General features: G+C 34.3%; 2 protein-coding genes across 27 annotated transcripts in view; one reads left to right on the plus strand and one right to left on the minus strand.

Moving 5' to 3' along the window:
* The window catches only part of LOC124642850 (ryanodine receptor), a 224686-nt gene extending 218909 nt beyond the window's left edge, over nt 1-5777 (plus strand). For all 26 annotated transcript variants that reach the window (XM_047181570.1, XM_047181580.1, XM_047181574.1 and 23 more), the window contains 6 exons: nt 555-762; nt 1241-1372; nt 3539-3695; nt 4174-4283; nt 4696-4798; nt 5164-5777. In XM_047181570.1, the coding sequence (XP_047037526.1) occupies nt 555-762; nt 1241-1372; nt 3539-3695; nt 4174-4283; nt 4696-4798; nt 5164-5267 (814 nt within the window). In that variant the 3' untranslated portion in view covers nt 5268-5777. The remainder of the gene's footprint in view (nt 1-554; nt 763-1240; nt 1373-3538; nt 3696-4173; nt 4284-4695; nt 4799-5163) is intronic.
* On the minus strand, nt 5771-14533 carry LOC124642853 (Golgi pH regulator). Its single transcript, XM_047181601.1, has 9 exons — nt 14377-14533; nt 13758-13921; nt 13159-13265; nt 12737-12840; nt 12349-12470; nt 11766-11995; nt 10478-10659; nt 7420-7605; nt 5771-7002 (listed from the first exon to the last, which is right to left on the minus strand). The coding sequence occupies exons 1-9, from the start codon at nt 14416-14418 to the stop codon at nt 6742-6744; spliced, it is 1398 nt and encodes a 465-aa protein (XP_047037557.1). The 5' UTR covers nt 14419-14533; the 3' UTR covers nt 5771-6741.
* Nucleotides 14534-18295: the final 3762 nt, after the last annotated feature.

Raw genomic sequence — 18295 nt, forward strand, 5'->3', positions numbered from 1 at the left:
GGTTTTTTAACCGACTTCGTAAAAGCGAGGTTCTCATTTCGAATGTTTGTATTTTTTTTCAAAGTTTTCCATAATATAGTAACTGACATTCAATGATATTTGAAGATGAAAACGATCTCTAGTATTTCCTAAAGGATTGACTCGTGGGTGTCATCTTTCTATCTGCACATTTTTTTTGAGGTAGAAAAGTTAACTATTTCAATTATCACCTTTTTATCTAGATGGTAAAAAAAATCACTTGGACCTTTACAAACCCTTATATCAAAAACATAAATACGTTTAATTCTAGTTACCCATTCCAAAACTGCCTTCCTATGGAGAAGAAAGTGCAATAAACTTCACAGTTACTCTTCACTAACTTCAGAAAAGCCAAATTATTTAACTTTTACTTAAGATTTCGGACACTTATAGACATTTAAATAAAACTACTTTAACGGATTTTATCGCGTCGATATCGATCGATTTAGTCTGCCCGTGACCATGGATGCTGTAAATGATCCGAAACGTCGGGATTGTTTTATTTTTACAATAACAATTCTATAATCTATTCCCAGCATAATCAACATAGACTGGCGCTACCAAGTATGGAAGGCGGGCGTCACCATCACAGACAACTCCTTCCTCTACTCTCTATGGTACTTCTCGTTCTCCGTGATGGGGAACTTCAATAACTTCTTCTTCGCGGCTCATCTGTTGGATGTCGCTGTTGGATTTAAGACCTTGAGGACTATTTTGCAGTCTGTCACGCATAATGGGAAACAGGTATGTTTTGGAGATTTTTTTATGATTTTCTGATAAGCTAAGGTATTTAGAAGTTACCTCTATCAAAATGAACAGTCAATTCAATGAAATTTTTGTGCTTTTACACTAAAACGACAGCTCGCTGATAATCCGGAATTACACGTTACTTTTTTTTCCAAGTGCAGGAAGTTTATGCATCAGGAAACAGATGACATCAGCTAGTGGACATGATAATAAAAATAAATATACATAAAAGCAAACTAGTGTACATACCACAATTTTATATACCTACATTAAAAAATCGTGTTAGTTCCGCTATTTAAAACTCAAAAACGGCTGAACTTATTGGACTGAGTAAAAATGTGTGGAGCGCTTTAAACCACTTTTTATCGCTATCCGGGAAGTGCCTACATAGTTTCCTCGGGACGCGTTTGAAACCGCGGGCGGAAGCTAGTCACTCATATTCTGCACATTAATCTGACCATGTAATCTCTTCCAGCTGGTATTAACAGTGATGCTGCTAACTATAATAGTGTACATCTACACGGTGATCGCGTTCAACTTCTTCCGCAAGTTCTACGTGCAGGAGGAAGATGATGAGGTCAACAGGAACTGCCATGATATGTTGACGGTATGGTATTTTCTTTAAATAACCAATGATTTTTATGATATTTATGAGCTTCTTTAAGCAAGTTTCTGTAGAGACAATCAAACTGCATACACAGTGAGGTCTAATAATATCACTGCAACTGATGAATTAAACAAACTGAATATAGGGAGTACATTGGGGGAGTTCATAAGAGAGTACTCTGGGGGAGTAAATAAGGGAGTACTTTGGGGGAGCACATAATTGAGTACTTTGGGGGATACATAAGGAATCGTATGAAGGAGAAGATAAGGTTGGTACGTAAGAGAGTTCTTTGGGGAGTATATAGGTAAGGAAGTACTTTGGAGGATAATCCAAGGGATTACATAGAGGAAGGACAGAAAGGAGTACATAGGGTGTATATGAGGCAATATATTAGAGAGAACGTAAGGCAGATCATAAGGGTATTATTATATAAGTGCTTGTATACTTACACACAAGCATAACTCAGTCACGTTCGTGGTTAGGTACATCCTTGCGGATGTAAAATGTATAAGATAATGTAATGAAAATAACCAGGCCCCTCTTCTCCACTGGGCACTATGGGCAAGTGCCCAGGGCCCCGGGATCGAATGGGGCCCCCTAGTTCCTGCCAGATTACCAAATGTTAAACCGATATTTAGGTATTACCGAAAAACATTAATTTTGAAAAATCTGATGATAATGTGATCGGCACTGCTTACTTTAAATTGGTTTTGTCGCAGCCCAAAATACTGATTCTCCTCTAAATGGTGTTTAATTATGAAAGAGCGATATTTTAAAACACGTGGGTACAATATCTAAACGATAGAGCTCTTTACACTAAAATACCGAAACTCTTAACATTGCCATCAATCATCAGTATAGCCCATTTAGAACAGGTGAAAATTTTATCAAATTTTAATACGCAGTTTTTCAAAAATGTTTTGGTCTAACAAAAATGTACATTAATTAAAACTGCATTATCATTTTTCTGAAAATCACTTCAAAACACTGACGAACTTTCTGCTAGCAATTAGTCCAAAACAGTGTTTAACCAATTTCTTAGCAAATGTATTTCAATTTCTTAGTAAGGTGGGGGGGGGGGGGGAATCTCGGTCGGCACATATGTGCACGACCAGGATAGCGCCGGCAGAAGGGACAAGTGAGGGTGCCATTCTAATCTGCGAAGCCTAGGTTCACTACCAGTCACTGCACACTATTCAATTTTTAAACTAAACTACAACAGTGCATGCGCAAGACGTCGATGCGTCACTGAGAGGGGTGCCAGTCCGGCTGTCATGGATTACTTAAATTAATTCCCCAAAATTATTAAAAAAAATCCGCTCGCTTCGTTTGCGATTTTTTAATAGGTAATGTCTGATTCATTCTGCGCTTACTGTTTGAGTCCTCAGTCTAACAAAAAGTTAAAGACCGAAGTAGCAAAAACAACTGACGCTCTACGCTGCCGATTTCTAAGTTGTTTAGGAGGTGGAGGACTTTTGTGTCCCAAAACTCGAAAAATTCGTGCTCGCTACGCTCGCGGCTTCTTCTCTTTACAGTGGTTTTTTTTACACTTGTTTGGGTGCTTTGTCCCAAATTTAAAAATTTCGCGCTCGCTGCGCTCGCGGCTTTTTCCCTTTGCGCTACTTTTCGTAAATCATGTCTAGGTTCTTTATGTCCTAAAACACAAAAATTACGGGCTCGCTTCGCTAGCGCTTAAGTTTGCAGTGATTTCAAATTCTGATCTGTCTCCAGCTTCTTTATGTTAAACCTAGCAAAAAGCACCATGAATGATTTCTACACAATTTTTAAGTACTTTACTTTTGAAATTTAGTCCGTGATTATATTCTGTCGTTTGTTTTGGGGGGTGCTCAATAGGTAGTCCGCCCCGGGTACCACCCGATGCTACGCCGCCACTGCAAATGTACAAAATTCAAAAGAATACACTCTCACGCGTGCTTGGCTAACCCTTTTTATGCTAGAAACATACCTACTATAATACCCTTTGAAATACACGTAAGGCTTTAAATCTAGGATTTCGCATAGGTGCCCGTTTTTTTTGCAAAAGAGTTTATATTATAACTAAATAGTGTTTTCTCAAGGTCATAGGGGCCCCATGATCCTAATGTGCCCAGGGCCTCAAATAGTTTAAAGACGGCCCTGAAAATAACCCCTCACTCTTCTCCCCAGTGCTTCGTTTTCAACCTGTACAAAGGCGTGAGAGCTGGTGGTGGTATCGGAGACGAGCTGGAGCCGCCCGACGGAGACGACTCCGAGGTGTACCGCATCATCTTCGACATATCCTTCTTCTTCTTCATCATCGTCATCCTGCTCGCTATTCTCCAGGGTAAGTTGGAGAAATAAAGGTGCATCTACACGGTGCATTCAGCCGTTACATACATTTTAAAACCGTGCGGGTCCAGCGACTCGCGCATGTACCAGAGCAAGATACCCACCCGCGTGCTCTTTTCACTTGTTTATGACTTGCTCCAGCTACATGCACCGTGTAGACGCACCCCTATGTCTACACTAATATTATAAAGACTTTTTTTTTACACTAGGCTCCGAAACTATTAAAACGATTTGAAAAATTATTTCACTATGGGAAATCTACACTCTTCCAGAGTACCGTAGCCTATATTCTATCCCAGTACGAGCAGTTGTTCCCACGGGACGCCGGTGAAACTGGGAAAACGGCTAGTAAATAATCAATGAATAAATATTGGAATCGAAAAGTTCTGTTTTGCAGTCAAGTTTGAATAAACGGTTTTTGATTTTATTATTTTGTTCTCCATGTACCTACCATAAATAATGTACTATTTCAGGTCTGATCATCGACGCGTTCGGAGAGCTGCGTGACCAGTTGGAGTCCGTGAAGGAAGACATGGAGTCCAACTGCTTCATATGCGGCATCAATAAAGACTATTTTGATAAAGTTCGTATTTTGGGAGAGTATATTTTGTTTCGAATATGGGACAAAACTTGAGAGGTGAAAGACTTAAGTAGGTATTTTGGAGACAAGGAGTGGAGAGAAAACGTTTGTCTACTTGATCTGAAATGGTCAGAATATGAGCATTTCTGGTTAGCCTCAAGATTCGAAAACTTAATAATTTTCTTCAATAAATAGCCTCATACGGAACCACAGATCTCAATAGACTTCAAAAACTCAATTCGGGATACACATTTTGTATGTGCTTGAGAAAAATTAATGTTAACTATATTTAATTTTACCATTAAATGGGTCCATTGAACACCATTAATTATAACATAATAATTTTATTTACCAACTTCCCAAAAAAGAGTATGTTCTTAATGTAGATGTTTATATATCATCATGTTTTACACAGGTGCCGCACGGGTTCGACACTCACGTGCAGAGAGAACATAATCTAGCGAACTACATGTTCTTCCTCATGCATCTTATTAATAAACCCGACACGGAGTATACAGGTATGTTTAAATTTTCTTTTATTTAAGAAAACTTCAGTGAAATGCGGGATTTACTATTTTATTTTTTCCAAAATGTGTCACGATCTGCACGTATTTTTTATTACCTACCTAATTTAGTCAAAAATTGTTCGATACCGTTTTGTCTCAAAGAGGTTATTTTTAATATACTTAGTTGGATAACGTTTTATACCTTTTTCTGAACGAATATAAATCAATTTTGAACACAGTAAAAAGTAATTTTAACAATAATTTCTGACGCCAATACTTTCTTATTTACTTACCTGCCTCATTTAAGTTACAAGAAATTAAAAACACCCATTTTTTATTAAAAATCACTAAAACCTATACCTACTTTCTGTCCCCAGGTCAAGAAACCTACGTCTGGAACATGTACACACAAAGATGTTGGGACTTCTTCCCCGTGGGAGATTGTTTCCGAAAACAATACGAAGACCTAATGGGAGAATAAACTACCCAAGCATGGCAACACTCGCCTACAGTAGCAATCTGATATTTATGCTCAAGCAACACCAAACGTCTATGGTTTTAAAAAGATTCGTTGTTTTGTCTATGGTTTTGTAAATAATTGTGCGCTTTTGAAGTTTAAATAAGATATTTTAATAAAGTGGGAATTTGATATTTTTACTTGAATTGCTGTTATGCTTGTCTGAAAGTTACAAATAAAGTACCTTAGTAAATCGTGGTTGTGCAATAAATCCAAAGTACACGAATCTTTACTAAAATCGATTTAAAAAAGAAAATATCTATCAAATAGCTTCAATCGTAAAGTTCAAATTCTCGAAATTTCTAAATAAATAAATTACTTTTAGAAAAAAAGAGATACTTTATCTATTTCTTAAGTAAATGTAACTTAAGGTGGCCTTTCCATGTAAACTTTTCTATTTTTAACTATTTCGATATAGTTTATGTAAGATAAATAAATAAATAAAATTGTTAAATAAAACTATTTAATTGTAAACTTCGTGGAGTTTTATTTTTCCTTAATTTTAAGTTTTATCAGTCTTAACAAAACTATTCGTACTTAAAACTAATATGTAACATGTTTTTAGGAAATCATTTTTGTTAGGTATTGCTTTTATTTATTTCATGACTTATTTCCAAATACTGAAACATCACTCAATATTAAGGAGTACATCAAACGTCCAACAATATTTTCTCTGTCACAAAAGAAATATTTTTTAGTAAAACTTAATTTTATGTAATGTTTCAGAATTTCGAGGTTAGATTATAAATCAGCAATCAACTTACACAATTCACAAAAATAAGAAATTCATTATTTTTACGACAAAGATAAGTTCATAAGATCTAGGAAATATTTAGTGGAACTCAAAAAGATATTTAAGTAGACAGATAATATAATTAACATAGGTCTTTTGGGAGGATAAGTGTGCGTTATAATCTTAGATCTATGTAATAAGCAAGTAGCAAAAAGAAAAAAGCAGTTTCTTTATAAATAATTTGTCATACAGCCCAACATACGTTTGATCACACAGTGCTTTAAACCTTTAGGTAACACATGGCCAATATTATTTAACAATTTCATTGAAACAAATACTCAAGAATTTTAGTATCATTCAGAAAGTGCACATAATTATAAAGAGGCTAAATCCCATTTGTAACGAAAAATATCTTTTATTTACATTTACACTGAAAGAAAAAAAAATAATAACAAAAAAGTTTGTTATTAGAAAGTTACGGAAATCAGTTTTTTAGTGCATCATCATAACCCTTTTTTTTAGTTTTTTTTTAGTTAGCGAGTGTAGCCAATAGTAAATTACACAACTTCAAACGAATAATGTAAATATTACACTTTTTTACACCAATGGCAACTCACTCAAACATTATTTTACACACCTTTTGCCTTGAAAAGACACAACAAGACAAAACCTAACAATTTAACATTCTGAACTTAACCTACAAAACTAACTCACAGACGGTTGCTTATGAGCTAAATACAGAGTAAATATACTAGACAGCGCACTAACTAGAAATATCACATCGAACCATCTATGGTAGAAGTTAAACTGTAGATCTCCTAAAACTTGAGTTATGATGATACGGTATTCCGGAGGCATATTCATACGCATGAGCAAAACCGACGAACAGAAATACATGCCCATTATTTGAGCTAGAATTAAGACAATGATGTTCGAAGATTTCGATGATGATATCTTGTAGAAGAACTGGAAAAGAAAGAGGTTTGTTAGTCTGGTAAGCTCTACTAAAATTATCTAACAGAAAATGGTTATTATTATTAAAATTTTATTATAGCAACGGAGTATCGAGTTCCCGGGTAACTGGGTTGAGGTCAGATAGGCATTCACTTCATAAGGAGGTCAGATAGGCAGTCGCTTCACGAGGAGGTCAGATAGGCAGTCGCCTCACGAGGAGGTCAGATAGGCATTCACATCATAAGGCCAGATAGGCAGTCGCTGCATGAGATCAGATAGCTTCATCATGAGGGGGTCAGATAGGCTCTCGCTTTACGAGAAAGTCAGATAGGCAGTCGCTTCTTAACGATTCAGATAGGGTCCATATAGAATAATGATACCATCAGCATTGACTATCTAGGCCGTGGGTGACGCAGCTAGTATACACACCTTGGTGAGTGTCAGCAACAGTCCTCGGATGCTGGTCAGCACGATGCAGCCGACCAGTATGAAGGACACGTGCTGCGACCAGAAGGCGACGTCAATGTGCCAGCCGAGCCAGTGGACGACTATCTCTAGGCCGCGGGTCACGGGGTCTTTTTTGCCGACCCGGTCGAATACTATGTTTATTGTTGACTGGAACAAGTAAAAAACTTGGTTAAAAAAACGACTTCAATAATAAGTACCTATAATTAAAAACTTCAAACTCTGACAAATATTATGATGCGGTATTACGAAACGATGAGATAATCGCTCATAAACATTACATACAGGTAAAACGGAACATCCTTTTTTATTATTTTTTTATTACCAAAAAATTGCCTTTGCCCACCAGTGGGACAGCTACGCCCACATATATACTATCTTTTGCAAAAAAGCGGACACTTATGCGAAATCTTGGTTTTAAGGACTTTACGTGTATTTCAAAGGCTTTTAATGACTATAGTGTGTGTATGAAAATATTAAAAATCGGCCGAGTACCAAATGTTTGCCACACTAAGTTTAATTTTGTAACGTATCAGTATTTTGATTATAAGTCAGCTCTAGACGAAAATTATAAGAAAAAAAAAATCTTAGAAAAAAATATTAATATAAGAAATATAAACTGATTGGTACTTTTGATATACTCGGTCAAAAAATAAAATACTCGCATCGCACATACTGTACTCAAATAAAAAAGTTTACCAACTCGCTCGATAGATGGCGTTAGTGGAAAAATTAGATCGCGCTATGGTTTCGTTACCGCGACACATAGGGGCTCGAGTTCGACGCCGCGTATTGCGTACGTTTTAGGCTTTCTGTTAAAAGAAACAAGATTTATCTTGAAAAGGCGCTGACTGGGCAATTTGTCTGGTCAGTGCCTACAGAACATATTGGAAAAAGATTAGGATCAGTTCAGTTTAGTCCCAATTCTACCTATCGGTTGATTCGTTAACCGTAGATAGAATTTCGATATTAGCCCCATACAAGTCGCGAGACTAATTCCTATCTACAGTAAGCACATTGATAGATAGGTAATTGGGAACGGTCATTAGACCTATTATATTTAAAAAAATCACTTTTTCGCATTTAATTAATGTTAACATTCAATATTTCGAGGATAAACCTTCTTTTGGCGAAATTGACAGTGAAAAAAATACTCAATATTATAATTACTAGCTTCTGCCAGCGGTTTCACCCGCATCCCGTGGGAACTACTTCCCGTACCGGGATAAAAAGTAGCCTATAGCCTTCCTCGATAAATGGGCTATCTAACACTGAAAGAAATGTTCAAATCGGACCAGTATATGAGATTAGCGCGTTCAAACAAACAAACTCTTCAGCTTTATAATATTAGTATAGATTGTCAAAAATACAATTTCATATTTTAAAAATGAAATTGTATACTATTATTAAAAAAAAACCGATTGGCACAAATTAGGCAAACAATATATCGGTATACTAGCTTCCGCCAGCGGCTTCGCCCGCGTGGTGTGTTGATAAAAAGTAGCCTATGTGTTAATCCAGGGTATTACCTATCTACATACCAAATTTCAATCAAATCGGTCCAGCCGTTTTTGCGTGATTTAATAACAAACATACATCCATACATTCTCACAAACTTTCACATTTATAATATAAGTAGGATTTTACTCAAGTGCAAAAGTTGACCACCTCGCTCGATAGATGGCGTTAGTGGAAAAATTAGATCGCGCTATGGTTTGGTTACCGTGACACATAGGGGCTCGAGTCCGACGCCAAATATTTCATACGTTTAAGACGTCCTGTAATAAGAAACAAGATTTATCTTGAAAGGGCGCTGGCTGGGCATATGTCTGGTCAGTGCCTATAGAAATGCTTGAAAATCGATAGGGTGACTGGATATTTGGTCCTAGACCTAGGACCAAAAAACCGGCCAAGTGAGAGTCGGTGTCACAACCAAAGGGCACCGTTTCATCTATAAAATGCACCTTTGTTGTGTAGCCCCCGTAAATATATATTTTATTATTACTAGCTTCCGCCCGCGGCTTCGCCCGCGTAGAGTTCGGTTATATCGCGTTTCCAAGAGAATTCTTCAAAAGTCCGGGATAAAAACTATCCTATGTTCTTTCTCAAGGTTAACTCAGTAGTTTAGACGTGAAAGCGTAACAGACAGACAGACAGAGTTACTGTCGCATTTATAATATTAGTAGGGATAGTTTACAGTATTTGTTGTTATAGCAGTAACAATCCAAATGAAAGACGGACAGTGAAGTCTTAGTAATAGGTCCCGTTTCAATTTTTAGATAAGCAATGCTAAAAAAATGAGTGAAACTCAACAAACAAAAGCACAAAAAAATAAACGTTTTCGCATGTATAGTAATGACTAGTGGCCCGGTACGTGCTTCGCTACATTCGTAAATAAATAATGAACCGCTCGACCGATTTTGTGCAAACTTTACATAAACCATCTACTTACTACATAGTCCGAAAAGCCTAAACATTCAGTCTAGATGGGTGAAACCGTTCTTGAGTTATCAACTTACAACGAGAGATTTTTTCTTACATTACATTTAGTATCTCCACGCATCTGATCATAGTCTGAGTAGACTGATAGCAGATTAAAAACACAAAGGAAAAAAAACTTACATAGGTTTTTGTATAGGTACATAGATTATCTTCCAAGATATATATTTTTTTAAATCATCATCCTCCTGCCCTTATCCCAATTTTATTTGGGGTCGGCGCAGCATGTTTTCTCCTTTCATACTCTTCTATCTGCCGTCATCTCACAAGTAACATTCTTTCTTACCATATCTACTTTCACACAATCCATCCATTGTTTCTTTGGTCTTCCTCTTCCACTATATCCGTCCACATTCATACTCATCATCTTCCTCACAACATGACTCTCATTCCTCCGCATCACATGCCCATACCATGGCAGCCGGTTTCCGGGAAGTTTTTCTGATACCGGCGCTACTTTCAAACTTCCTTTTATATACTCATTCCTCACTCTATCCATTCGCATTTTTTTAAATATACTCACAATAAAAATCTTCCAAACGCAGTACAACGAGAAGAAATAGCCGAGGAAGTTGAAGTACTTCCCCTGGAAGGTATTGGACCACTCTATCTTCTCCCGCATAGTTCTGGCATCGTGGGCTTCTAAGAACAGTTGGCGACTCAGCTCTTCTAGGCCTGATATCTCTTGACGGAGTTGGGTGATGTCTGAAAGTAGATATAATATGGGTCATTGGAGAAGTTTTTAAACAATCAATGCAATTTCATTTAACAAACTCCCCGCCCATTTATAGCAACCCTGAGAAATTTTGTAAGTGTTTATAAACTATTCTGCCACCTTTTTGTGGAGCTTGGGTCTAAAGTAGTCATCATTTGATTACGTACTTATTGATATTAAAGTTATGAATTAGTTTTTTTTTTGACTCATTGCACTTTATATCTATTTGTAGTTTTGATTTGTATATTTTTTTGACTCATTGCACTTTATATCTATTTGTAGTTTTGATTTGTATATTTTTTTGACTCATTGCACTTTATATCTATTTGTAGTTTTGATTTGTATATTTTTTTGACTCATTGCACTTTATATCTATTTGTAGTTTTGATTTGTATATTTTTTTGACTCATTGCACTTTATATCTATTTGTAGTTTTGATTTGTATATTTTTTTGACTCATTGCACTTTAATCTATTTGTAGTTTTGATTTGTATATTTTTTTGACTCATTGCACTTTATATCTATTTGTAGTTTTGATTTGTATATTTTTTTGACTCATTGCACTTTATATCTATTTGTAGTTTTGATTTGTATATTTTTTCGTCTTGTTTATTAATGTGAATATCAAGATAGCTTTATAGAGAAAATATAGGTAAAAAGCTGTGGAAAATATCCTTCTTTTTGGGAATTCTTTTTAAAATAAATCCAACCACTAATTTTGTTTGGTGCAAAAGATAAATTGTTTTTAAACCAATAATTTGCTTATATGTGTGTAAGCTTGACCAGTATGAAAGAAATCATAATTTTTCGATTTATTTAGAAATACAGAACCAACTAAATTAATGAAAACAATAGTTAATAACCTTTCAATACAATTTTTTTTTATTTATTTAAAGGGCTTTGTCGTTAGCGACCACATCGCCCAGTTCTAGATAAACAAAGATTGTTTACTTATCACTAGCTTACGATCTACCTTCTTATAACTAATTGGTATAATTGTTTCGCTCCGCCAGATATTGGATAAGCAAGAACAGTGTTATAGAAGCCGATGTCGACCTTTCAATACATAATATTAAGAAAACCATAAAATACTTACTTTCACTTCCATGACCCAAAGGATTAGCAATACTGCCGACACTAGACAAAATATTAGTCCAAAATCCTCCTCTATTCTTTACATTACTCTGATCCAACATATTGTATTGCTGTCTCGCTCCCATACTGTTGGCTTCGGCTAATGCTATCCTTTTCTTTTTCACTAATATCATGTCCATGGTTTGAAGCAATTTTTTTTCTATTGATAGAACATCTGATTGGGTTACTGGTCTGAAATATTATAAAAAAAAATGATATTATTTGGAACAAAAGCTTCAACCATTATTATCCATTCAAAGCAGGGTTGGATCTAGTCATAAAAACAATTGTGGGTATATTCATCTGATATGGTTGAAAATTCACGTTTATTAACTTTGACTCTGAAAGAAAAAATGTACAAAGGGAATGCTTATTAAGTGATTATACATGTAATGACGTACATAAGCGAGAATTTAGGTGAAATAGATAAGAGACTTTATAATGGGAGTCCATAAGGAAGATATAAGAGAGTACATAAGGAAGAAAAAAGAGGAGTATTGAATAAGGGTAATTATTAGGTACACAAAGGGGTATTTAGGAGGTACCTTATAAATATAGCCATAGAAGTATACGGGTAATTGACAGCACCAAATCCAGATAGTAACGCCATTACTGTAACACCAATCACTCCTATTCGAGAGACACCCTGCTCTATTGAAAATATACCCTGAAACATATTACATAAGATTTAGTTTTACTTGGTTCTCAGAAATAATTCATTCACTTGTTCATTCATCAGGACTAAATACTCAATTATTGTATTTGTGAAGCAAGGGTTTCCTAAGCGAAAAATCAATGTGTTATTTTATCTGTACTTATATTATAAAAATGAAGTGTTCGTTTGTATAAGCGCGCTAATCTCAGGAACACATTTCCCACTGGTTACTGGCAGGTAATATCGCTGGCCGAATTCTAAATAAAGCTATTACTTACTTGTTTTGGACTTAGAATAGGAAATGGGTCTCCAATCTTCCAGAAGAAGTACAAATATATGAACCACACAAACATGGTCAATGGCCTTATCATATTTTGAGAAACTGAAATGAAAATAAGAAGGATTAAGAAAGTATTCTAATAAAATCTTGGTTTGGTTTTAGTATGGAATCTACATTTGTTTTTTGTAATTATAAGTTTACTAGAGGAAAGGTGGGAGCCCATCAGTGGGATATTAAATCTATACTTATTTTATAAAGTTGAAGACTTTGTTCATTTGTTTGAACATTTCTTTCAGTGATAATTAGCCCATTTATTGAGGAAAGCTATAGGATATTTGTGCCAGAAGTAGTTCCCGTGCGATGTGGGTAAAACAACTGGCAGAAGCTAGTCGTCTTATAGTGATGATAAGTTTTACTCACCAAAACGAATATTGCTGATACAAAAGTATGCTATATAAAATGGTATTAATGCTATCACCATGAACAGCAAGGAATAGAGACCCATGTTCCAGTGGAAATATCGGGAGCTAGAATTAAAGATGAACACAATAATTTAATGAAAGGGTTCAATTTGAATACAGACAAACTGAACTAAGAAATGTCATAATCGGAGGTTTTGTTCGATCTAATACAAGATTATCGACATTTACACCTCTTACATTTTGTGAAAAATTGCAATTTAAAAGTTATTGAAGATCATTGTATTGTCAGAATTATATTTTGCTAATTTTATTGTTAACTTATGAGTGAAGGTAATCAAAGGTAGATTGTATCTTAATAACAATTATGATTTTTGCTTTTAAGACTATCTAATAAAACATTATAAAATGTAATAATCCAGATAAATGAGAATGTTTTATTCGTTTTCATGATGAAAATCTAGTTAGAATTTAAATACTTTTTAACTAACTTCCCAAAAAGGGGGAGGTTCTCAATTCAGATGTTAACCCCATTCTGATAGCACTTAAATAAGTACTCATTCAATAACCTTCAAATAATACAAATAATGACCAGCTCACCTAGAATCAAGATAATCAATGATTTCAAAGATAATCAGCTCGAACATGGTGCAGCTGAGTGCAAACGTCACGGAGAATATAAGCTGCACTAGCAAGTGATGCACCTCATAGTCTCGGAACAGCTGCTTCACAAAGAATATCCAGCCGCCTACGAAGAATACTATCTGGAAACAGGAAAATTATCTAGTTAGTAATACATATGATGGTGAACAATATTAGGTATTTGTTTTAAAAATGGCAGTTTCAAAAACAAATATTGTTGAAGGTACATTTCTGTGTCAAGTGTCATAGAATAGTTGTATCAGCTACACTTAGATAGATTGATAAAACTTTAAAGTGCCGAAGATAGGACAAAATGCGAAGCATACCAGCTAGCTCAGTCAAATATTCTATGATATATCTTCGTAAAAAATGTAGATTTGCCGACAAGGCCAAAGCAAGAAAAAACTACTAAATTTACTGCACGAGCTTTTATATATACAGGTAGTAATAGTATTCGCCATGGACATAGAAATGCGAAACCAAACTTTCGTCTAACGAAGATCATTATAAAAAAAAATATATATCGAAAGATTTTTAACGCATAACCTCTTACAATGTTTACATTTATAGGTCTCACCTGCGATATTAAAATAATCAACGTGTCTTCTAGGAACGTCATTGTATATACAAGAAGCCGGTTATCGTTTTATTTCATTAATAGTCTCTTTGTTTTCAATATTTCTTCAAAATCCTAGAAGTTTGAAGAAATTGGACAACGTACGATGACATACAACAGTATATCAGTATATACATGGTATATACTGTTAGGAATTTATAGTCTATGACATTTAAAAAATGTAGGGTTGTTAGTCTATGAAAAAGAATGACTGTGGTGTGAATTGTCATGATGTAAAAACTAGTGAGAACAATGTTATAATTCCTAACAAAATGTGATTGTATTTCTTTAACTATTAATAAAGGCTTTCAAGAATACCAGAAGTTTGAATACCTACAATAGGTTATGGGCCCAGAACGCCCGAGAAGAAAAAATTAAAAAAACCGGGATTGGGTAATGAAAAACCCAACATAAAAAACAAGTGAAAAAAAAAAAAAACTAAAAAACAGTAATAACAAGGAAGAAAATAAAAAACGGTGAAAAACTAAAAAATGGAAAAACCTGAGATAATACAGATAGAAAAATTAAAAGATGCGGAAACATTTTTATTGTGGAAATTTGAATTCAATATACACTTAAAAGCGGCAAATCTTGCAAAAACAATTGCACAAACAAAAGAAGATGACAAGAAAAGTGACTTCAGTATCAAAGATGCTCAGGTGCAAAGAATTATCATAAGCAGTATTGATAAGAAACTAAAAGGTCACATAATTAATTGTAACAGTGCACGTGAAATGTACGTAAAATTATGTGAAATATTCGAAGGTTCTGAGCAAAGAAACAAAGATGCATTATTACAAGAGTTTTTCACATATAAGAAACAAGAGAGTCAATCGCTTTCCCAATTAATAAGTGAAATAGAAAATTTACAATTTCGTATAAGTCAGCTAGGAACAAAAATAGATGATGAAATGGTCATATCCAAAATACTAAGCTGTTTACCAAATAATTTAAACTATTTTATAACTTCTTGGGAATGCATGGCAGACGATAAGAAAACCCTTCAAAATTTAACAAACAGACTTCTGGCTGAAGAAAATCGAATGTTGAAAGCAAAAGAAAGTGACAAGCAGCTAGCATTTCAAGCTACATCTTCATCTACATCAAAGAAAAAGTTTAATGCAATAAAATGTTTCAAATGTAACAAAACAGGGCACATGAAGAAAGACTGTAGAGCCTGTAGTATCTGCAAAAGGGACAACCATGAAGATAAAGACTGTAAGTTTAAAAATAAACAGTGCTCAATCTGTAAAAAAATTAATCACAGAGAAGAAAATTGTTTTTTCAAAAATAAGAATAAGAATGAGAATGAAGAAAAAAGTAACAAAAGAATAGAAAAGGCATTTTTTACAAACGGTGAAATTCAAGAACCAAAACTGAAAGAATTTGTTGTAGACTCTGGGTGTACTGCACACATGACCAAAAATGTAGACATACTAAAATTTTTTGAATGCAAACCATCATTTGTTTTGACTGCAAATGAAGAAACAATAGAGGTGAAAGGGACTGGTAAAGTCATTGGAAAAAAATGTACTCTTAATAATACCCTGCTTGTTCCTGACTTATCACAAAATTTATTATCGGTTAATGCAGTTACAAACAATCAAGGAGTGGTTATATTTACCAAAGATAATGTAAAAATATATAAGGAGTCAGAATTAATATTAACAGGAAAAAAAGAAAACGGTTTATATAAAATTAATTTGGATGATAATAATATGCAAGAAAAAACACTGTTAATGAAAGAAAATGGCACTGCCTTAGAATGGCATCAAAGACTTGGACATCCAGGAAAGAAAATACTAGATATATTACCAGATGTGGCAGATGGAATAAAAATAAATGGATTAAGGCAAATAGACGAATGTGAAATCTGTACACAAGCTAAACAAACAAGACTTCCATTTAACACAGTAAGAAACAGAGCCAGTAGACCACTTCAATTATTACATACTGATGTATGTGGACCGTTCGAAAACAAAACGTATGATGGCTATAGTTATGTTTTAACCGTCATGGATGATTATACTCATTTTACAAAAATATACTTGCTTAAATATAAAAATGAAGTTAAAGAAAATTTAAAACATTATATAGAAGAAACAGAAAGAGAGAGAACAGAAAAGGTATCTACCATAAGATGCGATAATGGAGGTGAATACACAAGCAATGATTTTAAAAAATGGTGTACTGAAAAGGGAATAAAACTAGATTATACAGTACCATACTCACCACAACTAAATGGTAAAGCAGAAAGACTAAATCGAACATTATTAGATAAAACCAGAGCATTACTATTTGATTCAGGGTTAGATAAAGAAATGTGGGGTGAAGCTGTATACTGTTCTACTTATATTATAAATAGATTACCAAGTGAATCTTTGAAGAATAAGACACCTTATGAGATGTGGCATGGTAAAAGGCCTAATATATCTAATATATGCAAGTTTGGTTCAATAGTATATGCTAAACAATTACATTCAAATATTAAGAAACTAGATCCAAGAAGCAAAAAGTTAATCATGATTGGATATACTAATAATGGATATAGATTGTGGAATAAAGAAGAAAGAAGAATTGAAATAGCAAGGGATATTGTTATAATTAATAATAATAAGAAAATTGGAGAAAAATATGAAGAAACAGGAAGTTCGGTGATAACAGAAATAATACCAGGTAATAATGAAGAAGAAATAAATCAAGAAGAAGAAAGTGATGACAGTTATTATGAAATAGAAGAGTTAGAACAACAAAGTAATGTAATAGAAGATAACATCCCAGATATTATTGATGAAGTAGAAAATGATGAAAATAAAGAAAGTAATACTGCAGAGATAGAAACTATAGAAACTATAAATACAAAACGACAACGGAAAAAACCAGCTTACCTGCAAGATTATGTATTACTTACGTATGATGAAGTCATGAAGTCTGCTGAAAAGAATAATTGGGAGAAGGCCATAAATTCGGAGAAGGAATCATTGGAAAGTAACAATACATGGGAAATAGTTGATGTAGGAAGAGCAAAAGGACACAAGATATTGTCAAGTAAATGGGTATTTTGTATAAAAGAAAATGGTACTTACAAAGCAAGACTTGTAGCAAGAGGCTTCGAACAGCAAAGCATTGACTATCAAGAAATATATAGTCCAGTAGTAAGTCAATCAGCAATAAAATCATTAATAGCAATTGCTGCTTCAAAGGAATATGAAATGATAACTTTTGATGTGAAAACAGCATTTTTGTATGGCGAGTTAAAGGAAGACATATTTATGTATATTCCTGAAGGATATGAAAGACAGCCTAATAAAATTTGTCATTTAAAGAAAGGACTATATGGGCTAAAACAGGCACCAATGACATGGAATAAAAGATTTACAGAAACTTTAAGGAAACTTGGACTGAGAGCTTCAAAGTCGGATCAGTGTGTGTTTTTTAATGAAGACAAAACTATAATATTGGCTATATATGTTGATGACGGTTTGGCCATATCAAAAGACAAGGAAAAGTTATTACAGATCTTGCATCAATTGGAAAAAGAATTTATCTTAAAAACATATGAACAACCTCAAAACTATATAGGTTTTGAAATAAAAAGATCAGAACAAGGCATCTTGTTGCATCAGCAGAATTATACAGAAAAATTACTTAGAAAATATAATATGTATGATTCCAAAGCTGCAGATACTCCATGCATTGTGGGAAAGGAAAATGAATCTAAGGTGGCTACGTCAAATTTCCCATACAGAGAACTAGTTGGTGGATTATTGTATTTGTCAACCAGGTCAAGACCAGATATCAGTCAAGCTGTGAATGAAGCAAGTAAAAAGGTAGAAAATCCATCAAGGCAAGACATATTAGCAGTAAAGAAGGTGTTGAA

Source organism: Helicoverpa zea, chromosome 26, assembly GCF_022581195.2.
Source record: "Helicoverpa zea isolate HzStark_Cry1AcR chromosome 26, ilHelZeax1.1, whole genome shotgun sequence".
NCBI classification, from domain to species: domain Eukaryota; kingdom Metazoa; phylum Arthropoda; class Insecta; order Lepidoptera; family Noctuidae; genus Helicoverpa; species Helicoverpa zea.

Excerpts from the sequence above, each read along its gene's own strand:
- LOC124642853 (XM_047181601.1), bottom strand. The coding sequence starts at position 14,418 with ATGACGTTCCTAGAAGACACGTTGATTATTTTAATATCGCAG. Across the intron at positions 12,841-13,158 it reads TATCAGCAATATTCGTTTTG|TTTCTCAAAATATGATAAGG; the intron begins GTGAGTAAAACT and ends TTTTCATTTCAG. Across the intron at positions 7,606-10,477 it reads GCGTTTGGAAGATTTTTATT|TCAACAATAAACATAGTATT; the intron begins GTGAGTATATTT and ends TACTTGTTCCAG.